At 36.8% G+C, this 25,416-nt stretch overlaps 2 protein-coding genes across 8 annotated transcripts in view; one reads left to right on the top strand and one right to left on the bottom strand.

Moving 5' to 3' along the window:
- Positions 1-6,693, top strand: part of LOC109039682 (arginine-glutamic acid dipeptide repeats grunge) — a 45,030-nt gene extending 38,337 nt beyond the window's left edge. For all 3 annotated transcript variants that reach the window (XM_019055279.2, XM_072302718.1, XM_019055281.2), the window contains 2 exons: positions 1,157-1,376; positions 2,737-6,693. In XM_019055279.2, coding sequence (XP_018910824.2) covers positions 1,157-1,376; positions 2,737-2,803 — 287 coding nt within the window. In that variant the 3' untranslated portion in view covers positions 2,804-6,693. The remainder of the gene's footprint in view (positions 1-1,156; positions 1,377-2,736) is intronic.
- A 6,072-nt stretch (positions 6,694-12,765) lies between these two features.
- Positions 12,766-25,416, bottom strand: part of LOC109036822 (uncharacterized) — a 319,487-nt gene continuing 306,836 nt past the window's right edge. For 4 of the 5 annotated variants that reach the window (XR_011900273.1, XR_011900275.1, XR_011900276.1 and 1 more), the window contains one exon: positions 12,766-24,534. Coding sequence is in view for 1 of the 5 variants with exons in the window: in XM_072302729.1 (XP_072158830.1) it covers positions 24,430-24,534 (105 nt within the window). In the remaining 4 variants the exon portion in view is untranslated. The remainder of the gene's footprint in view (positions 24,535-25,416) is intronic. The other variant, XR_011900274.1, reaches the window with a different exon arrangement.

Genomic DNA, 25,416 nt, shown 5'->3' with positions numbered 1-25,416 from the left:
TTCATCTTCAACAAGGATAAAAATATTCATGCTTTTTATTAGTTTCTTCTCTTTATCCACTTGAATGTCTCATCAAAAAGTATCATAACTGAGTTTTCATAACAAATGCTTATCCTTTAAAATGGCTGCACACAGTTTTCTTGTTTTTCTGTCAAAAATTATTAATCAGAATTGCTCCTCTATGACTAGCAGTATTGCCGAGTGTAGTTTTTCGTTTGCACCTACTGCAAAGAAGTGAATCTCATTTACCAGAAGGGAACCAACGCAATTATAAGGTTGTAAAAATCGTACTTCACAACATTTATCTAAAAAATAAGTTTGAAATCGCAAATAAAATTCCCTTTTTTTTACCAAAAATTCTCAATTTTAAAGGACAATTGTGTAAAGATGAATTTACATTTATTTTGTATTTTTTAAAGGAAGGAAGTTGCAAGATTTTGAAAACATTGTCATCGCAATGGTTCCCCTCTGCAATCCCTTTGCCTATTAAATCATGTACTTGGAAAGCTTAACCAAGTATGAGTTTGAAGTGTTCTCAAAAATTGTTTGATAGATTAACCTTCATAGTTAAAAGAATAGAATAATTCATGGTCCTTTTGTGTTGTACAAATCTGAGGGTAACAAAATACTTTTTCTATAACAGAATAGATGCAATGAAATCCAGTCTGAATCCAACAGCCCATAAAATTTATGCACTTAGTGACTTCTAAACTTATATTTAATAGGAAAAAATAAAAGAAAAATAGTCTTCCTCCTTAGATGAATGGTTTTTTTTAGAATAAAAAGGAAGATAAACTTAGATTGATTAAAGGAAAAAGATTTTCCTTAGGACTGACAAATTTCAGAACCAAATACTTTACTGCCTCATATCACTGATTAAAAATTTTCATCCCATTTTTAAACTCAGAATTTTCCTTCATCCAACCAGAATTCCTCTATTACAGGAACAAATTTAAAATCCCCCAAAAAGGCATCTAGAATGATTTGAGGCTAACTTTTGGACAATACAATGACCTTCTTAGAAATACATCTCTGAATTAATCCTGATCCCATTACTGCAAAAGGCCTCTGGGGCTGACCATGTGTTACTCAAGGCTCTTGTTATTGTATTTTCTTTTCAAGATTGTAGTTCAATGATGTATTATTTATATTATAGGTTCAGCTTCAAGCGCGTCATCGTACCCTCGGCCAGGACTCATACCATCTCGAGACACACCTCTAGGCTTGCATCATCCAAGCGATCTCCTGGCCCGACCATTTGCAGACCAACTGGCGCACCAAGCAGTGGCGCATGAGCATCTCCAGCGACAGATACTGCTGGAAAGGGAACGCTTCCCTCACCCTCTTGTCACAGCTCAACATGATGAATACATCAGGTTAGTAAACTGTTCTTATAATTATTTTGTTTAAAACTGTCATTAGTTACTCATGGATTCCATAGTCAGGGTACCTTTTTTCAGAAAAAGTTTGATGTCTCTTTTAAGTTCTGAAACTGAACTTTTCAGTTCAAAAAATGTGTAGCAATGTCAATAAAACTGGTCATTTATTTCAGGGTGTGTACAAATCTGTAAACCAAGAATTGTCTAGGAATTTCAGCAGGTCAGGGTAATTAGGGAAATTTTTTAAAATGATTGAAATGATTTTTGATAATTTGAAACATTTTGAAACTTGTCATCTGAAACATTAGCGCTGCCCACAACATCAAACTGTGTTTCAGGCTGGTTATCGGTTAATTGCTCTAAGTTATACTCTGAGTAGTGAATGGAGGAATAATTTTCAATGAGGATTTGCCATTTTACTGAATGTAATGATTGATACCTAAAGGAAAAAGGCTAATATGTATTTTTCTTTCATATACGATGATATTAATGAGAACAATAATTGTTCCTTTCAGTTCTAAGCAAGCGAATTGTTCTTTTGGAAAGTTAGGAAATTTTGATCATTATGGTCAAGGAAAACATGGGAAAGTTAGCGAATTTTTCTCTGCTGGGTCTTTAGACACCCTCATAGTCGGAACTAGGAATCTTTTCTGGGGGGGGGGGGGGGGCACAAAAGGATATAGAACTTGGACTAAGGGGGGTCTGGGGGGACTCCCCCAGCTGCAGAGGGGGGTTCTGGGGGGCTTCCCCCGGAAAATTATTGAAAATTGGAATGTCTTAGGAGCAATTTAAAGCCATTCTCAATGACAAAGTAAATGGAATTAAATATTACAAATGACAGAAATTTTGCTGACTTGTTTTTAAAAATATCGTATCTCACTGTGGGTTTTAATTGAATTTTTTTTAATTTAACTCTCATGAAAACAAGTATTGCGCTAAAATGCGCGATAAACCACAACCGAATACAGGCAAACTACATTCCATGTTCCTTACTCGGTGGAAGCTGCTCTTCTTGCGAGTAGTTTTCATTTTTCCGACATCTTTGATCGATTATATTAGGATTAAGCCCATATTTATTACATTCCATATGCCTTTTACCTCAGAGTTAATTAGTAGCTTGGGTCCTTGACATTTTTTGGAAGGGGCCGAGCAGCATTGTGGGGGGGGGGGGGCGGCCCCCCTATTTCCGCCCATGGACACCCTGTTTTTGAATCTTCAGAGGTCAAGTTGGATATGGAGCACAGTTGAATTTTGCGCTAGACTTAAAAGTATTCAAAACTGGTGTCTGAGAATACTTGATTTTTTGTTTTCCACAAACGCATGGACCTTGCTAATGCATGAATTTACTTGCTTTCAGAATGAGCCGAGAACGCGAACTGAAAGTCAGAGCTTTGGAGGAGGCAGCTCGCAACTCCCGACCATAATCTTTACATCAGTCCTCGGCTGACTCTCTGTTTTTAGATTCCTTTTATAATCGTTAGACTTCCTCCAATGAAATGAAGCTTCATTGAACTCAAGTTTTAGCAAGAAATTAAGATTTTCTTTCAGATCTCTCTTTTCTCTTGTTTTATTTTTCTCTATCTTTGTAAAAATGTTTCTGAACCTAAAAATACCCACGCCGTATAGCCCTAAGGATTATTTTGGTGCATCATGAAGTTGTATAAATTCTAGATTTATAATATATTTGTGTAAAGTAATAATGTACCTATTTTATACTGTTTCTATAGTTTATTAAAATGTGATTATATTTAAATGGTCAAAGGCCCTTCTTCATGCTCAAACTGGAGTTCTCCATGAGGTACATTGATGCCTTTTCAGGCCCTCTTATTGGCCAACGGTGCAAGTTGGGGTAATCAATGAGCCTCTTTGAAGCCGCTAGTTTGTACGTGGAGAGGAACCCAAAGCAATCAAGTGCCAGATGAGAGCTGGCACGAAGTTGATGTATGTAAAGCAGGAATACTGCCAAACCATCAGTATTTTGGAAAATGGCTCTAAGCTAAGTTTTACTAATTAACTCTGCAGATTTTTGATAACTTGAACCTAATTTCAAATGTAAAAACAAAATAATCCAGGACTGGTTTTTTTTCATCCAATTTTTAGGTGTTTCAAAAAAAATCAAAACTGATAACGGTCAGTTATCTAATGTATTATAGTTTCCTTTTCTTTGTATTGGTAGGTTTTCCTTTTCTTTTCCTCTTTGAATGTTTAATTTCTTCCAGTTGAATAAGGACGTTGAGCTCGGAGCGCTGATTAAAAAAATTTGTCACATGAGTTCTCAAAGAAAAGAGGAGAAAAATGATTTTGTTTCTTTTTTCCTCAGAATCAAATTTCCAGACATTCTCGAAGATAGCTTTGCTCAGAGAATTAATAAAGTATTTTCTCTGGAGTTGCGCAACTAAACTTCCAAAAAATATTAATTCAGCATGCTGCAAGCATGCATGCACTTTTTAACATTCCTGATTCCCAACCATTTTTTTTCCATTCTAAGTGGGACTGTCATTTTTAGTTTTTAACTTTTCCTTTTATCTAAATATTATTCTATCCACAAGGTTATTCCATGATGCCTTGCAGACTAATCATACCATACATCCTAAGTTCTGGATACTAGAGGATCATAATTCCTTCTGTAAATATAACCGAAAACAAATGTGACACTTTAAAAAAAATATTGTATTTTTGGCATAATGGACACTGACAACAGGTTATGTTGTCGGCCCTGATTATTGTCACTTTCCCTTTTTGCTTTCTTCTGATTTTCTAATCATCAAGCTGCTTCCTTTGAGTCGTAGTCATTATCTCTTGATATTTGTTGATAACAGACCACTAGACGGGGTGCAAATTTAAGCATTCCGATCTATGCCTCCTAAGCAAAAGTTCACATTAAACTTGATCTACGCAAGGAAACCAACTTCTAAGATTTTAAGTTTCACGAGTTTTCGACTCCCCGTTCACAAGAAAAAAAAATAGTCTACTGGAATGAAATTGCCCACTTAAACGGTTTCTGCATCTCAATCAAGCAGTGTTCCTTCCCCTGTGTTGTTCAAAATACAAACAACGTGCAATAGCTGAGCCAAAGTGCCGAGATTGAGGTTGCCATATTTTCATACCGTTGAGACTTCAGTAAATTTTAGTGCGCAATTTGACTTGTATGGGCTTGAATTTTTTTATGAGTGGGAAGTTTGAATCCATGCATCAAAAAACATTAGATAACTTAGGTAAAGGGTAATTTCAGTAACTTTCTTTGCATGAATTGCGTTCTATGTGAAATTTTGGTTGTAGTAGATGTATCAGAATGCTTAAATTCGCAACTTGTCTGGTGGTCCGTTGAAATACCCAAACGTGTTTTCTCCACCTTGCATTTGGAAGAACTGTATATAAATTTGATTGTAAAATGTGCACCAAAAATGTGAACGTCTTTCAGTGGACGCATTCACGCATAAGAGGCCCATTTACGTAGGGAACCCTTAGCAGATGGACTTCTTCTACGTAAACGCATCCAAATATTAGCTCCTTCTCATGCTTTTATAATTAGCTATAAATGTTGCTTGTAAAGGAGTAGTGATTGTCATTTATATTAGGCACAAATATCAGCACTGTATAATAATAATGTACCTTCTTTGACAATTTTTCATATTTTCTAAGTACCTAGCTGTTATGTTGCATATTAGATTTCGTCAAGACAATTCTTCTCTCTCTTTAACGTTGTGGATTGTGTTCAATAATCTTACATTGCTTTTAGGATTTACTCCATTCGTATCCAATCATTGGACGGTATTGTGATCAACCATCTCTCCTCTTAGTGATTTCAATAAAATCTAATGCTCTTGTTCTCTCCTTGCTAGCAAATTTCAATATGAATTGTTAGATTTGTAACGACCTCATTATTTCATTTCAAATCAAGGTTCATTTTTTCAGAGAAATGCTCTCTGGAACTAACAAAATTCGGTGCTAATATTTCAAAATTTCATGACAAAATATCCACTCACATTCTCTAGGAAATTTAAGTGTATATTTTGAAATGCTGCGATCAGCATACTCAGTGTTCGAATTCTAGACGAAATTTACATCAGTTTTCTTATATTGAGTTAAAGCTGTTTAGGGATTTATGAAAATAGTCTTAAAAACGCTATCCACGTGTACGTGCAGTGTAATGTAGTCTCGCTAAAGAATGGGAACGAACAGAGATGCGAGTCCATGTATTTTTGTAAATCTCCTAGAAGAACATGAGTGTTTGATCGTATGATTCTCATTTTGAAGTACTCCTCATACCTTTGACATATGTTCATGCGAAAGCAGCAATCAGAGTTTATGTTTTTCAATCCTTAAAGAATGGGAGGACCGCAACTCAATGACGGAACAATTTCAGTGAATATTATCCTCTACTTCCCCTGATGTCCCAACTTTTACTGAGAGGTCCTCTTTCGCAAATGCATTTTTAATAATGAGGATTGGTTCTTTCATTAACAAGCTCATCTAACACAAGAACATGTGACTTAGCTGCTTATCGACAAGGCAACTCACTAACCATGTATCTGGTTTGCGGTGTTTACTAATTTCCGCTATTCTATTTCTTCAAGAAAGAACAAATCATCATCATTCCTCAAAATTTTTTGTAGAATTTGCTCCAGACAGAGAGAAAAAAAATAAAAGAAGTTTTGGAGAAATGACGTTGAATAGTTCTATATTTAAAAATTAAAGTAAGATGCAATGTCGCAGTCCAAGATATGAGGTTCGGGAGTCTCGCTGTCGTTATGTTCAACATGTTGTGCACTGGTATCGGTATCCTCTTCCTCACTTACCACTCTTTGTCGTGTATTCTACAAAAGATTACTGCCTCAGATTACTGTTTCACCAGCCATAGTAATGTTCTTGTTGAAATTTGATTCCAAGGAGAAATATGTGAACATTCAGAAATGCTGGATTTCGAACTGAACATGACTTTTCAGCAAGTTGTTACGAAGCTGAAATCTAATTTTCTGTTGTACTTCCTCATTCGCTCTTTATTTACTTTTGGTCTTTTGGTGATTGAAATGAATTTCGTGTTGTACTTTTAAGAGAATATTTATTAATGTGATAATTCTAGTAACAATATTATTGCTCTTTCCTGTAAACCAATTGAGAATCGGATTAATTAACCCAAATTTAGTAGAAGAATATTTGTAGCACCCTTAAACCATAGTTCTTTTACGTTTTTGTGGGAATGTGTGATAATTTTAAGGGAAATTAATGGTTAAAAGCAGCAATGAATGAACCAAGAATCAGTTTGTTTTTTAATATTTTTGTAAATAAATGTGTTTTTATTTTTTATCCCAGACCCGAAGACTTTTTACTTCCACTTCTCCTTTAAGCAATATGAGGAAGAAAGGACCTGTGATCAACCTACCATTAGTAGGGCGCTTCCAGAATGTACAGGGGAAATATTTGTACCATCAAGGTGTGTTAGATAAGAAACCAGATTTTGGTGATAACTAGCCCATTTTGCGTCTGAAGTAGGTTTCCTTGGACTTTCCTTATAGATGGTAACATACTGAAGAACGTTAGATTCTCAGATTTTGTTTATTTTGATCAGTGTTTATTCTGTGTCACCTTGAATACGAGTAAGTCAGGTGCGTTCTGCGATTTTCATCATGTGATCACTGTTAGAGCAAAGGTTTAACATGGAATTTTGCTCAGTATACCTTGTACCAAAACTTTTGATATGCTAGGTAAAGTTTACTAGGATCATTGTTTGAGTTGTTCTCAGTGTTTTGAGTGGGTTTAACGATTCAAAACTAGTCGGGAGTCTGTCAAAGATAAGGAGCACGGGAATCGATCATCAACAGCAACTGACATTTGCCACGTGGAATGAGTGCGGGCTAAAGTGCTTGAAAATGGTCATGTCAAGCTTGCTGAACAGTGTAATATTTCTAAAGGCTGTGAACATACAATTTTGATAGAATATTTAGATATGCATCGAGTTTCAGCTAAACTTGTCCCTCGATTGTTGTCCGTTCAACGAAAATCCAACCGAATGTCAATTTCCCTTGAGCTTCTTGAACGTTCTAACAATGATCCTACATTTATGGATACGATAATTTCCGGTGACAAAACTTAAAGGCTGTGATATGGGAACGAATCTCAAATCATCCATGCGAGTTGATAAAGGTAGTGCAAGACCGAAAAATGAGCGATATGTTCGGTCAACCTGGAAATCGCAGAACACCCGTGAGGTTGCCTTACTTCAAGCCACGTACCAACAAAGCTCATTAGAATTTTTCAAATTTGTGAATGTAACATTCTTAAGTATATTTTCAGCTATCAGGAAAATCCAAGAAAACTCGATTCGGACGTACAATGGGCTAGTTATCACCAAAATCCGGTTTCTTATCTAACAGACCTCATGATAAAGTTGAATAGCTTGTTCAGTAATTTGTAATTATATTATTTATGAAAACAAGAGTGAGCAAAAAAAAAAAAAAAAAACTTAATTTACAGGTATTTTCCCGGATTTTATGGAATGATATTCAACCAAGAATTTTCGAGCTCCCATTGATATGCACATCGCCAAGGAGGCCAAGATGGCTTCTGAAAATATTCCTGCCACACGATCTCTCTACCGACCTGGTTGGATTCACAGTTCAAGCAATCCACATCATTGCATGGGTTTTACATGAAAGCTTGAAATATAAGACTTCAAACTCGTTTATTGTGAGTTGATTTTGTCCAAAAAAATCCAGGAAAATTTTTAAGAAAAAATCTCTTCTAATCAAAAAATTCACAAGTTAAAAATTACTGAATGAGCTAATTGACACCGTTTCAATTGCTTTATTTACAATATTGTTTCTAAACTTCGAAAACTCCATAATCATTTCTTTTCTCCTTCTTGAGAATGAGATTGCTCCAGCTTTAAATGAAGTATTAATAGAGCTTAGATATTTTGGTTGACTTCAGTTTTGTAGTAAAGTGGCTTTAATGGATATATACCGATTGAATCGGCTCATGCGAAAACCGCTCATGTCCGTTTTCTCTAATTTTGAGAGAACTGCAAAAAACTGTAGAAGCCTTTTAAATGCGGAATTAAAAAATGTTCAGAAGTTAATTATTACAGGAGAGGATTGTAGAAAAGGATCCCTAACAGTTTCTAGCTCCTCCTCTGTCTGGGACGGAATAATGAAAAAGAAAAGACTCTGGACATTAGCGGTTTTCGCATGATTCCTGAAAATCTCCGAGTTTTGGAGCCGTTTGATACTTTCAAAATTAACTCTAAAGATATTAAAACGGTAGATTTTCAATCAAATAAAGTTGAAAAGCTGAAATTTTTGACAATTGCGTCACTTAAAGCAAGTTTTATCACGAAACTACCAGCAATAAACTGGACATTAGCGGTTTTCGCATGATTCGTGCATGGTCGGTTCTAAATCATCGAAAACGCATATTTTTCAGTATGCCTTTCGGGTAAAGAAAGTTACTCTTTCGTATTTTGAGGCGCTGAATCCGAATATGATCTCCGTTTTTTTCCATCACCCTCAACTTTTCCGGAAAAACCTAATTTACTCGGAAAAATTGCCATTTTTGGGCATTTTCGGTGTATTTCCGACTGTTGTCCCCAGCAGAATGTAGCTAAAACTTTTCGTAGCTACGAGATTCACGTTTGCCGATGTGTTTTTGACTGACAAGTCCGGAAATGACCTTAATTTTTCCCGTTCACCTCTCAGTTTTCCGGGAAAGCAACTTTCTCCCGGGAAAATGAGCAAATTCGACGTTTATATGTCGTGCATGCAATTTATTTTTATAAATTTTCCTGAACCCGTGATAGTATGTTGTTTCTGTATTTTGAGCTGCTGAATCCAAATATGACCTCGATTTCTTTCTATAACACTTCAGATTTCCGGTAAAACCGATTTTTCCGAGCCTAAAATTGTGTATCGTAAAAGCTTTGCCGGACTCAAAGTGTATTCGAAATTCATTTTAAAAATGTCTCCAATGTGTGACACATCGATTCCTTTGTGTATTGAATTGTTGAATTCAAAAATGATCTCAGATTTTTCCGATCACCCATCATTTTTCCGGAAAATTCGCTTTTCCTAAGAAAACGCTCTTTTCAGGTATTTTTGCGATGATTTTCCTGCTTTGAGGAGTGTCAGGAATTCTCTGGTGGGTGATATCGAATTTCTAAGGTCATATTTGGGGTTTTCAGCTCAAGTTACATGAAAATCGATGTAAATATCACACATGCGGAAAATGTTTTGAATTTCCCTGGAAGAGGGAACAGTCGGGAAAAGCATTTGGCCGGGAAAACCGAGCCTAGAGCCCGGAAAAATCGGACCTTCTCGAAAACGGGGGCTTGTCAAAGATGAGTGAAGGTCAAATTCGAGTTCAGTGCCTCTTAATACAGCAAGAGAGACCTAAAGTGGATCTCGGAAAATTTCTGAAACTCCTCAGAGCAGGAAAATCATCGCAAAAATACCTGAAAAGAGCGTTTTCTTAGGAAAAGCGAATTTTCTGGAAAAATGATGGGTGATCGGAAAAATCTGAGATCATTTTTGAATTCAACAATTCCATACACAAAGGAATCGATGTATCACACATTGGAGACATTTTTAAAATGAATTTCGAATACACTTTGAGTCCGGCAAACCTTTTACGATACACAATTTTAGGCTCGGAAAAATCGGCTTTACTTACCGGAAATCTGAAGTGTTATAGAAAGAAATCGAGGTCATATTTGGATTCAACAGCTCAAAATACAGAAACAACATACTACCACGGGTTCAGGAAAATTTATAAAAATAAATTGCATGCACGACCAGGCATTTGAGGCGCCTCATGAGGTTATGCTGTACAGCATCAACTCGTAGCTTCAGCATCAATGCCGTATGCCCAGGTAGCGGCCGTTCGGGCATACGGCTCCGAGCCTGATGCGCTCAACCTGCCGGCCGCCGGCTTCGGGCATTGAAGCCCGATGCTGGAGAGCCGACCGAGCCAGCCTCAAGCGCTGATGCTGAGGTTTGATGCTGGCTCATGGGCCTCAGCGGGCCTCAGCCTCTGCGGCCGGACCGTCGGCTTGCGGCCCGATACGGCCTTAATTTTCGGACCCGCCACCCAGCTTAATTACCGACGGGGCTGTCCCAGAAGACCGCGACCCTCGGACTCGGCGATGAATTCGCGGAACACCCCTTTGTTTACGTTTCCCATCGGCGCGGTGGCCCACGCCGGGGCGCTGGCGTCCGACGCGTCTGCTAATTGAGGCCGCTAATTTTGATGCTGGACTCAGCATCAAAACTGATGCAGCATCAGAAAAGGAGCCGGGAGTCGGCTTCACCAGGTGAAGCCGCCTCAACGGCATATGCGCTCCCCCGGCGCACTGATCGAAGCGGCATGAAAGTCCGCGCCGGGCCTCCGCCTCGCGCGCCGATGCGGCTCCGTTTATGATGCTCCCTCAAACCTCAGCTCTAAATCCCTGTGCACGACATATAAACGTCGAATTTGCTCATTTTCCCGGGAGAAAGTTGCTTTCCCGGAAAACTGAGAGGTGAACGGGAAAAATTAAGGTCATTTCCGGACTTGTCAGTCAAAAATACATCGGCAAACGTGAATCTCGTAGCTACGAAAAGTTTTATCTAGGTACATTCTGCTGGGGACAACAGTCGGAAATACACCGAAAATGCCCAAAAATGGCAATTTTTCCGAGTAAATTAGGTTTTTCCGGAAAAGTTGAGGGTGATGGAAAAAAACGGAGATCATATTCGGATTCAGCGCCTCAAAATACATGAAGATCATCTTATGTCGTCCAGGAGACTTTTTTTTCTTTTGGTGTGTTGCACAGTGTTATGAGGCATATATCGGAGGATGGACATTGGCGGTTTTCGCATGATTCGGACCACTTCCCCCCTGAAAAGGGATTCAAACCTAAGGAACAAACATTTTCACCCCATTAATGAGTGTGTCTGACCTCCGAGAGTATTTTAACCCAAAAATCTCAAAATTGGAAAAATGGACATTAGCGGTTTTCGCACAAGCCGATTCAATTGTTAGATCTATATGCATCAAGTTAATTAACTTCAGGAAGTTTTGGCACGGATAGTGGTTTAAAATGAAACTTTGGTAGGGGAATATTCATTGCACCATATTAATTAAGGAGGAAATAATGCTGAAATGTAATAATGTAGTGCTTCATGGCAACATTGTGAGCCCAGTAGCCTGGTCTTGTGGTCAGCAACCTCTTAACGATGATACAGATAGTAATGTCTTTGCAGAGCTCGCGAAGATACGACTTCATTACTTGGCACATCAGTGTGGTTGTGCCCTAATTTTCACCCTGCATACTGATCAATTAAAAGCGCATAATTTATGCAGCATCAATTGGTACATACAAGTCAGTTAATAACATTTAAGGTTACATTTGTGTTAGGTAATCAGTTTGCAAATTCCTCTATGCTAAAACATGCTATTGCAATTAATACACTTTTGTTCAGAAATGCCTTCCTGTCTTCAATTTCTAAAATTTATTTTGGAAGTTTCTTTGTAATAAAGACTGGCTGCTAGCAAACATAGGGTGCTGAAAATTCCCTCTAGAATTCCTCTTTCGATTTAAATCGTATTCCTATGGGTATTTAATTACTATTTTCAGTTATTTTTCTGAGGGTCAATGAGAAATGAAAAGCCAACAACTCTGATGCATTAGCGAAGGTAATTTTTATTCGAAATGGAGTACATGATTTGACACTACTTTAGGGTTACTGCCAGGATCAATTTTCTTTAGCAGGATACAAGTGCATTTGATGGGCATGGAGGAAAAGGAGCATAAAAGCAGTTTATACAATTTCAAGAGATACGTTTTTGAAGTTTCGAAATTACATGGATCTTTATGGCAGAAAGAGAGTTCAAATTGACTTTTTGATGCTTATATTGGAATTTGGGAGCAAATTTCTCACAGAATATGCATTAAGACTAGTTTTACTTGAAATCATTAATACCTCAATTTTTCAAAAACTGGTCTTATGCGCCTTGTCCTCCAAGCGGCCAAGCCCCTCATTTGGTTTAACACTTCTGATCCTAATTTATGTGCTTTCTTCAAAAAGCAAAGCCAGAGTCAATCTATCCGGTATCACTGTCTGCATTGTCAAACTTCCATGAAACAATACACCAGGTCATATAAATGTACCGTAGGGGTGATCGAAATTCCCGACTTGAGCGCAATACAATCCGAATAGGGAGAAAAGGTGGCCAAATTGCATGTAGATTACGGAAAAAATTGTCCGCAGCCGTAATTCCTACGGGAACATGGCGCTCAAGCCCCTCGAATATTTCCATAGTTAAATTGCCAAAAAAATCAGGTTTTTTCTTATTCGGGTCGCTAGAGGTGTCCTCAAACACGCAATTTCATCATCAAGCTTATGTTTTCCTACCTATCTTTTCACAAGGAATCGATTTTACTGGTTTTCAAAACAATATATCGATGTTTTCAAGCAATACATTGATTTTTCATTCGATTTCTGAGAAAAATTTGGTAATTTTTAACACTAACTGTATCAAATTTTATTAATTAGTGATACATAGGCAAAAGTTTTGATGCATATAAGTAAACTAGTGCTCACAGAAACTTTTATACACAAGGCACTTACCCTCAAAGCAGTGTATACTGACCATTCTTCAGTTTGGGTACTAGATGATGGCCGGAATGCCGGGATTCTTCGCGTCGCAGCGATCGCGTTTCATGGCCCATTAGTCGAAAAAACATTTTTTTCGAAATCTGGCAACGGATAGTGAAGTTGAGTTGCCTTTTGGCATCAAATGACGAGAAAAAAATCCTGGCTCCATAGTACAACACTTTCATCGAAAACATCAGGCTCGAACTTCCAAAATCTCAAATTTTCGTTTTTACCTAGTTTTTTTTTTCTAAGATAATTTCTGGATGATAGAAATGACACAACTGGCACCTACCATGCGAGTTTTCATATATAATTTTAGTCAAAGAATCGATTTTTGTGGTTGAAAAATTAAGATATTGATTTAAAATATGGTTTCTTGCGATACTTTGTCCGAAAAAGCGATTTTTTTGTGTATATCCTAAGAAATTTTGATTCATTGATGCAAACCTTTGATAAATTGACATTTTGACTTCAAAAATAGATTCCTCGTGAAAACATTCAAAGAGAAACGGGGTTACACTTGCTTTTAAAATACGTAGAAATGTTGACACCTGTGGTATGACTCATAAAAGTTTTAAAAAAATCCTCAAAATAGGAGTTTTTGCCGTTTTTTAGTCCTCACACATCTCGATTCAGTCCTTAAATAACTTCATTTCCCTTGATGATACAGAAATTTTAGCACCTTGCAAAAAGATAGATCACAAAAAGAAGTATTTCGTCAGTCTTGTTCCAATTCTGTAAGTCAAACAGAACTGGAAATATGCCCGTTTCCGTGAACACGGATTTGATCGAAATGCACCTGAGAACGTCAACTCTACAAGGCCGCCATGGATTCTAGAATGGTCAAAAAAATTTTAAAAATGGTTCTTGTGCTTCCATTGGAGAGCTTAAGAAGTAACCTAATTATAAAAAAAAGTCAGAGTCGGTCAAGCAAAGAGTGCCTGGATGATTTCGCATGGAATGACCCATCAGCTAATTCAGTTTGAAAACTCTTATGAATTGTACCTTAGTTGTCAACATTTCCATGTACTTTAAGCAGGTGTAACCCAATTACCCTTTGAATGTTTTCACGAAGAATCTATTATTGAAGTCAAAATATCGATTTATCAAAGGCTTGCATTGATGATTCAAAATTTCTTGGGATATACACAAAAAAATCGCTTTTTTGGACAAAGTATCGCAAGAAACGATATTTTAAATCGATATCTTAATTTTTCAACCTCAAAAATCGATTCCTTGACTCAAATTATCTACACTGGAAAAAGAAGACATTGGATCTAGAGGCTAGACTCTTGAAAACATTAACAAGAAGAAGGACTCTTGATTCAAGCAGATTTAAGCTTAAACAAAAGGAAATCCGCTCAAATTAAGAGGCTTGGTTCTTGATTTAAGCTTAAATCTGATTGAATCAAGAGTATTTTTTCTTGTCGATGTTTTTCAGAGTCTGGACTCTAGATCCAATGTGTTTTTTTCCAGTGTATGAAAACACGCATGGTAGGTGCCAGTTGTGTCTTTTCTATCATCCAGAAATTATCTTAGAAAAAAAAAAAACTAGGTAAAAACGAAAATTTGAGATTTTGGAAGTTCGAGCCTGATGTTTTCGATGAAAGTGTTGTACTATGGAGCCAGGATTTATTCCTCATCTTTTGATGCCAAAAGGTAACTCAACTTCACTATCCGTCGCCAGATTTTTAAAAAAATGTTTTTTCGACTGATGGGCCATGAAACGCGATCGCTGCGACGCCAAGAATCCTGGCATTACGGCCATCATCTAGTACCCAAACTGAAGAATGGTCAGTATACACTGCTTTGAGGGTAAAAGCCTTGTGTATAAAAGTTTATGTGAGCACTAGTTTACTTATATGCATTAAAACTTTTGCCTATGTATCACTAATTAATAAAATTTGATACAGTTAGTGTTAAATATTACCAAATTTTTCTCAGAAATCGAATGAAAAATCAATATATTGTTTTGAAAACCAGTAAAATCGATTCCTAGTGAAAAGATAGGTAGGAAAACATAAGCTTGATGATGAAATTGCGTGTTTGAGGACACCTCCAGCGACCCGAATAAGAAAAAACCTGATTTTTTTGGCAATTTAACTATGGAAATATTCGAGGGGCTTGAGCGCCATGTTCCCGTTGGAATTACGGCTGCGGACAATTTTATCCGTAATCTACATGCAATTTGGCCACCTTTTTTCCCTATTCAGATTGTATTGCGGTCAAGTCGGGAATTTCGATCACCCCTAATGTAATGTCTCTAAGAAATAGTTAAAATACTTACAAATGCTATTCTTACAAGCAAGGAATTCAGTACGTATGAACTCTAAGAGCAAGAATCAGCATTCTCCTTCGTTGCCTGCTAGAGGGAGGCTACAATTCAAACAGAGGTCAGGGCCAAAACTAGTAAGACCTAATTTTAAGCTCTAACCAAACCAGAAAGTATTGAGTTGTGGCATTGTAAGTTGCCAATACTGTAAAGATGTAGTAAAAGGGAAATCAGTCTTGCAAATTGTTTTTGCATCAATAACTCAAATCAATACGTAAAACCAGTATTATCAGTAAAAGTCTTGTAAGGTGATACCTGTTCTTCGATAAACTGTCTCAGATCACAACATTTGCACCAGAGCACAAGTTTGTTATGGTTTAGCTGGTTTTAGTGCTAACATGACCTTACAATGCCTATTTTTGTTTTTTAATTTAATATCTCTTGGAGCACTTGATTTCTTGAGTTAAAGTCAGTTGTACTTGTATACAGAGCACTACACAAAACTGGTGTTTTCTATTATTTGTCAGTACAACAGGAAGCTTCCTAGCTAAGGGTATAAAAATCGTTAGATAAGAGTGGCCTCCAACTCAGACAACAAGTGGAATTAATGCCTTCTTTGAGGTACTCATTACTCTAGTTGCTGTTGAGAAGAATTACTTATCCCCCCTGTATCAGATTTAAAATACCTTGAGCTTACGCATTTCTTCCATCATCAAGAGAATCACCTCTTGGAATACTTGTTTTCTTGAGCAGAAGCCAAATGTATGCGGCGCACTGTACAAAATTAAATTTCTTATACTCAACACAATAGCAAGCTTGTTAGTGAGGAGCATAATGATGCTTGATCAGAATGGCTTTTGACTCAGATACCAAGTGGAATCGATGCGTTCTTCAAGGTCTCATTTCTTTAACAACCATTTGTGAGAATGAATCTCCTATTTTAAGGTTCAAAATACCTTGAGCTTAAGCATTTCTTCCATCATCAAGAGAATCACGTCTTGGAATACTTGTTTTCTTGAGCAGAAGCCAAATGTATGCGGCGCACTGTTCAAAATTAAATTTCTTATACTCAACACAATAGCAAGCTTGTTAGTGAGGAGCATAATGATGCTTGATCAGAATGGCTTTTGACTCAGATACCAAGTGGAATCCATGCGTTCTTCAAGGTCTTATTTTTTTAACAACCATTTGTGAGAATGAATCTCCTATTTTAAGGTTCAAAATACCTTGAGCTTACGCATTTCTCTCTCTCTACGTTTGTCTCAACATACGATGCGCCAGCTCTAACAACCTAAGATTCAAGATACTAAAGCTTTATAATAAAGGTTTGATTTTTGCTGTCTTTATAAAAAATGCAGTTTTTTCTGAGGTATCAGCCATGGATTTTTTTGGTATGGGTGTTTCCTGTGTTACTTGATCTTACCAAGTGAAATCAATGCGTTCTTCAAGGTCCTATTTTTTAAACAACCACTTATGAGAATGAATCTCTTATTTTAAGAGTCAAAATACCTTGAGCTTACACATTTCTTCCATCATCAAGAGAATCACCTCTTGGAATACTTGATTTCTTGAGCTGGAGCCATAAAAGCCAAGCGCACTGTGCAAAATTAAATTTCTTTTACTCAGTACAATAGCAAGCTTATTAAGCATAGATGCTTGATTAGAATGGCTACTAACTTAGATACCAAGTGGAATAGATGCATTCTTTAAGGCCCTACGTTTTATTACTGTCATTTGGGAGAATGAACCTCCTATTTTCACGTTTAAAATACTTGCACCTTGCCTTCAAGCATTTCTTCAATCATCACGAGTATTTGACGTCCCCCAGAAAACTTGCTATCTTGAGGTAGAACCTAACTCACAAAACTGTGCAGAACATATGTTCAAATATTCTCATTTCAATACGGGGCTTTCTGTTACAGGGCATAGTGACTAAAGATAATAATAGCTTCCTGTTCCCACACCAAGTGGAAACAATGCTTTCTTCAAAGTCTGAAATTGTGTTATTCTCCGTTTCATTATTGCTACCTGTCTTAATTATGAGGGTGAATCTCTGATCATCAGGCTTGAAGTGTCTGGTGAATTTTGCTGAGTTCATGAAAATGGACTACATTTTCTTTGTAATCAAGCATTTATTTCATCATCAAAAAAATTAAATTGCTCTTAGAATACTTATTTTCTTGAGCTGGAGCCAAACTTAGAAAGCTGTATGAAATTCATGTTAGCTTGTACTTCCTGTGAAAGGAGGCTTCATCAAGAGGATCATGATAATCCCTTCAGAAACTTGGCTTCTGGCTAAGACACCACATGGCACCATTGCTATTTACAAGGCCTGATGTTCATCTTCCTTTATTATTACTCGCCCGAAATAGTCTGTTGTTTTCAGATTTAAAATACCTTGAGTTTCAGCAAATTCTCTATCATCAAGAGCATTTGATATCTCTTGGAATACTGGATTTCTTAGGCCAAAACCAAATTTATAAAGCAGCCATTACTAATTAGTGTTTTGTTTTACTCAGTGCAACAAGAAGCTTCCCATTAAGGAACACAGTGATCCTCTGATAAGAGTGGCTCCCAATGCATGACATCTAGTGGAATAAGTGCTTCTTTCAAGGTCTCGAGTTCATTCTTCTGTTATAACTTTGATGCCACTCATAAAAATATTTAAAATACCTTATGTTCAAGCATAACATCCATCATCAAGAGAATTTGATATCTCCTGGAATACTTGATTTCTTCAGCTGAAGCCAAATGTGTAAAGCGTGCATCACAAAAATGTTTCCTCCAATTCAGTGTGATCGAAAGCTTCCTATCTGGGCTTGTAATGATTGATACCTTGACAATAATGGCTTCTTCCTCCAACACCAAGTGGAAACAATCCTTTCTTCAAGGTCTAAAATTTTATTCCTCTCCATTTTATTATTTCAATCTGTCTCAACTGTGAGAGTGAACCTCTAATCATCAGGCTTAAAATACCTGGTATTCAAGCACTTGTTCCATCATCAAGAGCAACGGGTATCTCCTGGAATACTTGGTAATATAAGCAAGCGCCAAAAGTCTGTAGGTGTGAAAAATATATGTTTTCATTTAATCTTCTTGATAGGAAACTTCCTAGAAAGGGTCGTAATGATCCTCTGAAAAGAGTGGCTTCTGGCTCATGAACCAAGTGGAACAAATGCTTTTTCAAGGTCCTCTTTTTACTTGATGCAATTTGAGAGAGTAAATTTCCTGTTTTAGAGTTAAAATACCTTGCGCTTCAGCATATCTTCCTTCATCAAGAGAATTCAATCTCTCTCGGAATACTTGATTTCTTCAGTTGGAGCCAAATGTACAAGGCACAAAGTACAAAAGCCACTTTTTTTACTCTGAATAATAGGAAGCTTTCTCATAGGAGTTGTGATAATTTAATGCCAAAAATGGCTTCTTGCTCAGACATCAAGTGGAAACAATGCTTTCATTAAGGTCTCAGATCAGTTGTTTCACATTCTCTGGATACTTCCAGTATGTGAGAATAATTTTTTTATTTCCAGGCTTGAAATACCTCGAGTTGTAGAATTTGTTCCACCATGAAGAATATTAGATGTACCTTGGAATACTTGATTTATTGAGCTGGAGTCAAATGCAATTAATGTTTTCCTAGACTAAGTCCGATAGGAAGCTTCCTATTGAGGGGCATAATGATTCATCAAAAATAATGACTTCCAGCCCAGACACTAAGTGAAATCAATGTCACATTTAAGTTTGAGTGTTCACACTCCAAGTTTTTGTAAATGTTACTACATCATAATTTTGTCATTTCTTCAGTGAGTGCATGTGTTATCCTTGGGAATTGTTTTTGTGGAGAAAAAGCACTGCTGAGCTAATGCAAATCAGATTTTTAGCTTTAACTAAGAGAAATATATTCTTTCATCGAAATATGTGGACCCTTGGGATTTTTTAGAAAGCTTTAAATACATACCCCCTCCCCACCCCCTCATTCAAATCAAATTAAATAGAATTAATGCCACGGTCTATATTAATTTAAAGTATGCAGTTTTTTCTGAGGTATCAGCCATGGATTTCTTTTGTTATGGATTTTCCCATTAGATCAAGTAACACAGGAAAAAGCCATACGAAAAAAAATCATGACTGATACCTCAGAGAAAACTGCATTTTTCATGAATGACAGCAAAAATCAAACCTTTAATTTAAAGCTATAGCATCTTGAATCTCAGGTTGTTAGAGCTTGCGCACCGTATGTTGAGACAAACGTCAAAGTAATGTCTGTGTCACCACTCATCAGTGCCGGTGCCATATGACTGGATGTATTACCCTGTTGAGTGGTGCTAACTGGAGGTAATCAGAGACTGACGTATGTCTCAACAAACACTGCACAAGCTCTATTCTTCCATTAAAAGAATTCAGTTCACCTTAGAATGACTAAATTCAAACTATACATGTATCAGACTGTTATTTTCTGCTTGTGCTACCTTAGACCCACGGTGGAATCAACTTTATTTAGAGTGCAGATTTCTCTCATTCTAAAGAATTTCTTTCCAGATTTTCATAAAGGGTTCCTAACGCATACTTGATTCTGAATTGTTTTACAAAGCATACTAAATGTAGCCTTTGAGTTGTAATATTCTTTTAATTAAAGGAGCTTACCAAGGATTAGAGCATCTGTTCCATCGTCAAGCACATTCATCATCTTCTGAAATTCTTGATTCTTGGGCTAAAACCACAGTACAGAGTCATGCAAATTAAGGTGGCTTTTTATTATTGCCTTTTCTTCCTTTTTGCATTTTGGACCTTTCAGAAAACAAGTTTTCTACAGGGATCCTACATATCATTGGAGAAGCGTGGTTTCTAGTCTTGGAATAAATGACATTCTCCAGGTTTCACTCCATTAAAGACGCTGAATTGCTTAAAAATTTCAATTTCTTTCAATTTCAGGAGCTTACCACGAATTCGGACACAGGTTCCATCATCAGGATCAGGAAACATCTCCTGGAATTCTTGATTCTTCAACAAAAACCACAGTAGGTACATAGTCGTACAAATCCAGGTTGGGTTTATTTTTTTTTTTTGGGTCTTTCCTCCATCTTTCGTTTTGGATCCGTCCAGTAGAAAAAAGTTTTCGACTGGGACCCTTAATTATTTTTCAAGACAGGTGGTTTCTAGTCTTTGAATCAAGTGGAATCAATATCATCTTCAAGGTTTTACTCCATTGGCGAAGCTCAATTTACTTAAAAAAATTGAAATTCTTCAAATTTTATGAGCTTCCCTTGAATTAGAGCATTGGTTCCATCATCAGGATCAGTAAACATCTCCTGGAATTCTTGATTCCTGAGCAAAAACCACAGTGCAGAGGCGTGCAAAACAAAGGTAGATTTTTTATGATCTTCCCTCAATCTTCAGTTTTAGGTCGGTCCAGTAGGAGACAGTTTTCGACTGGGACCCTTAATTATTTTTCGAGACAGGTGGTTTCTAGTCTTAGAATCAAGTGGAATCAATATCATCTTCAAGGTTTTACTCCATTGGCGAAGCTCAATTTACTTAAAAAAATTGAAATTCTTCAAATTTTATGAGCTTACCTTGAATTAGAGCATTGTTTCTATCATCAGGATCAGTAAACATCTCCTGGAATTCTTGATTCCTGAGCAAAAACCACAGTGCAGAGGCGTGCAAAACAAAGGTAGATTTTTTATGATCTTCCCTCAATCTTCAGTTTTAGGTCGGTCCAGTAGGAGACAGTTTTCGACTGGGACCCTTAATTATTTTTCGAGACAGGTGGTTTCTAGTCTTAGAATCAAGTGGAATCAATATCATCTTCAAGGTTTTACTCCATTGGCGAAGCTCAATTTACTTAAAAAAATTGAAATTCTTCAAATTTTATGAGCTTACCTTGAATTAGAGCATTGTTTCTATCATCAGGATCAGTAAACATCTCCTGGAATTCTTGATTCCTGAGCAAAAACCACAGTGCAGAGGCATGCAAAACAAGGGTAGATTTTTTATGATCTTCCCTCAATCTTTAGTTTTGGGTCGGTCCAGTAGGAGACAGTTTTCGACTGGGACCCTTAATTATTTTTCGAGACAGGTGGTTTCTAGTCTTAGAATCAAGTGGAATCAATATCATCTTCAAGGTTTTACTCCATTGGCGAAGCTCAATTTACTTAAAAAAATTGAAATTCTTCAAATTTTATGAGCTTACCTTGAATTAGAGCATTGTTTCTATCATCAGGATCAGTAAACATCTCCTGGAATTCTTGATTCCTGAGCAAAAACCACAGTGCAGAGGCATGCAAAACAAGGGTAGATTTTTTATGATCTTTCCTCCATCTTTAGTTTTGGGTCCGTCCAGTAGAAAACAGTTTTCGACTGGGACCCTTAATTATTTTTCGAGCAGGTGGTTTTTAGTCTTAGAATCAAGTGGAATCAATATCATCTTCAAGGTTTTACTCCATTGGCGAAGCTCAATTTACTTAAAAAAATTGAAATTCTTCAAATTTTATGAGCTTACCTTGAATTAGAGCATTGTTTCTATCATCAGGATCAGTAAACATCTCCTGGAATTCTTGATTCCTGAGCAAAAACCACAGTGCAGAGGCGTGCAAAACAAGGGTAGATTTTTTATGATCTTCCCTCCATCTTTAGTTTTGGGTCGGTCCAGCAGGAAACAGTTTTCGACTGGGACCCTTAATTATTTTTCGAGACAGGTGGTTTCTAGTCTTAGAATCAAGTGAAATCAATATCATCTTCAAGGTTTTACTCCATTGGCGAAGCTCAATTTACTTAAAAAAATTGAAATTCTTCCAATTTTGTGAGCTTACTTTAATTAGAGCATTGTTTCTATCATCAGAATCAGTAAACATCTCCTGGAATTCTTGATTCCTGAGCAAAAACCACAGTGCAGAGGCATGCAAAACAAGGGTAGATTTTTTATGATCTTCCCTCAATCTTTAGTTTTGGGTCGGTCCAGTAGGAGACAGTTTTCGACTGGGACCCTTAATTATTTTTCGAGACAGGTGGTTTCTAGTCTTAGAATCAAGTGGAATCAATATCATCTTCAAGGTTTTACTCCATTGGCGAAGCTCAATTTACTTAAAAAAATTGAAATTCTTCAAATTTTATGAGCTTACCTTGAATTAGAGCATTGTTTCTATCATCAGGATCAGTAAACATCTCCTGGAATTCTTGATTCCTGAGCAAAAACCACAGTGCAGAGGCATGCAAAACAAGGGTAGATTTTTTATGATCTTTCCTCTATCTTTAGTTTTGGGTCCGTCCAGTAGAAAACAGTTTTGGACTGGGACCCTTAATTATTTTTCGAGCAGGTGGTTTTTAGTCTTAGAATCAAGTGGAATCAATATCATCTTCAAGGTTTTACTCCATTGGCGAAGCTCAATTTACTTAAAAAAATTGAAATTCTTCAAATTTTATGAGCTTACCTTGAATTAGAGCATTGTTTCTATCATCAGGATCAGTAAACATCTCCTGGAATTCTTGATTCCTGAGCAAAAACCACAGTGCAGAGGCGTGCAAAACAAGGGTAGATTTTTTATGATCTTCCCTCCATCTTTAGTTTTGGGTCGGTCCAGCAGGAAACAGTTTTCGACTGGGACCCTTAATTATTTTTCGAGACAGGTGGTTTCTAGTCTTAGAATCAAGTGAAATCAATATCATCTTCAAGGTTTTACTCCATTGGCGAAGCTCAATTTACTTAAAAAAATTGAAATTCTTCCAATTTTGTGAGCTTACTTTAATTAGAGCATTGTTTCTATCATCAGAATCAGTAAACATCTCCTGGAATTCTTGATTCCTGAGCAAAAACCACAGTGCAGAGGCATGCAAAACAAGGGTAGATTTTTTATGATCTTTCCTCCATCTTTAGTTTTGGGTCCGTCCAGTAGAAAACAGTTTTCGACTGGGACCCTTAATTATTTTTCGAGCAGGTGGTTTTTAGTCTTAGAATCAAGTGGAATCAATATCATCTTCAAGGTTTTACTCCATTGGCGAAGCTCAATTTACTTAAAAAAATTGAAATTCTTCCAATTTTGTGAGCTTACCTTGAATTTGAGCATTGTTTCTATCATCAGGATCAGTAAACATCTCCTGGAATTCTTGATTCCTGAGCAAAAACCACAGTGCAGAGGCGTGCAAAACAAGGGTAGATTTTTTATGATCTTCCCTCCATCTTTAGTTTTGGGTCGGTCCAGCAGGAAACAGTTTTCGACTGGGACCCTTAATTATTTTTCGAGACAGGTGGTTTCTAGTCTTAGAATCAAGTGAAATCAATATCATCTTCAAGGTTTTACTCCATTGGCGAAGCTCAATTTACTTAAAAAAATTGAAATTCTTCAAATTTTATGAGCTTCCCTTGAATTAGAGCATTGGTTCCATCATCAGGATCAGTAAACATCTCCTGGAATTCTTGATTCCTGAGCAAAAACCACAGTGCAGAGGCGTGCAAAACAAAGGTAGATTTTTTATGATCTTCCCTCAATCTTTAGTTTTGGGTCGGTCCAGTAGGAGACAGTTTTCGACTGGGACCCTTAATTATTTTTCGAGACAGGTGGTTTCTAGTCTTAGAATCAAGTGGAATCAATATCATCTTCAAGGTTTTACTCCATTGGCGAAGCTCAATTTACTTAAAAAAATTGAAATTCTTCCAATTTTATGAGCTTACTTTGAATTAGAGCATTGTTTCTATCATCAGGATCAGTAAACATCTCCTGGAATTCTTGATTCCTGAGCAAAAACCACAGTGCAGAGGCGTGCAAAACAAGGGTAGATTTTTTATGATCTTCCCTCCATCTTTTGTTTTGGGTCGGTCCAGTAGGAAACAGTTTTCAATTGGGCCCCTAATTATTTTTGGAGACAGGTGGTTTCCAGTCTCAGAATCAAGTGGAATCAATATCATCTTCAAGGTTTTACTCCATTGGCGAAGCTAAATTTACTCAAAAAAATTAAAATTATTCCAATTTAATGAGCTTACCTTGAGCACAACCTTTGAGCTAAAACCACAGTGCAGAGTTGAGGGAATTAAGGGTGGGGTTTTTTCGGGGGCTTGCTATCCTTGGGGCATATCCTATCTCATATCGTTGTTGTCAGCATGATAGAACATATCTTGCCTGTACTGTTTCAGTACTTCATAGACATTTTACTTTTATATGGGAGAACTGTCGCATAAATTGGTCTGAGGATATCCCAGTCTGTTCAATAGTGAAGAAAAATCAGGAAAAATTTCAGGAGAACTCATGTCACGGTTTTCCTGTGAACAAATAAAACGTGTGTAAGAAATACTGAAACAAAGCAATTAAGATAGGTTCTTTCCTGCAGGAGACAAAGATATCCGAGACATTTATTCCATTCTCAAGAGCATACGATACCTTCTATGAAACTAAGTTTGGGGAACATAGCAAAGAAGAAAGTCACATTTATTATGGTGATTCTTTCCGTCGGACTGATAGAAAATTTGAATTTATTTTGGAAAAGGACTTCTATGATCTCTTCGGTTATCATTTGTTCTGGCTCAAAAATCTTTATCCAGCTGCAAAAATTGACTTTGCTTAGCAAATTGATGACGCCTTGAAATAGGCCATCTATTCCTTCATCAAGGGCATTTGAATTCCCTTTAAACACTCAGTTAAATGCACAAAAGTCATTAGTGTTCTTTCATAAAAATATCCTTCCATGGCTGCCAGACCATGCTAAAAAATCGGCACTTTCCCCAGTCTACACCCAAGTAAAATATCCATAATACATTGCATTATGTGGCAACCTTGTTCATGATTTCTTTCATAAATTTGGGCTTAGGGTTTTGAACTGAGTGGAATGAATGGTGCTCTCAAGGTTAAATCTCCTAATTATAGACCTATGATTGATGAAGCAATGTGTACCTTGGATTTGAATAATTATTCCTCCATTAAGATCATTTCAACAGTAAAATTGCAAAAATGCATATCTCGGTTGCAGTGTTTCAAAATCTCTACTCCAATTTAATTTTTGGGAAGGAAACTTAGCCAACATCATGGCTCGAAATTTTTGACGAACACTCTTCCAATAAAGAAGAAAAATCACTAAAGTTTTCGAGGAATGATGAGAGTAATTTTCTAAGATGGAAATAACTTATGATATGAAGTCTGCAACGCTG

This window comes from Bemisia tabaci, chromosome 7 (genome assembly GCF_918797505.1).
Source record: "Bemisia tabaci chromosome 7, PGI_BMITA_v3".
Classification (NCBI taxonomy): domain Eukaryota; kingdom Metazoa; phylum Arthropoda; class Insecta; order Hemiptera; family Aleyrodidae; genus Bemisia; species Bemisia tabaci.
This window is presented reverse-complemented; position numbering and strand designations above follow the sequence as displayed.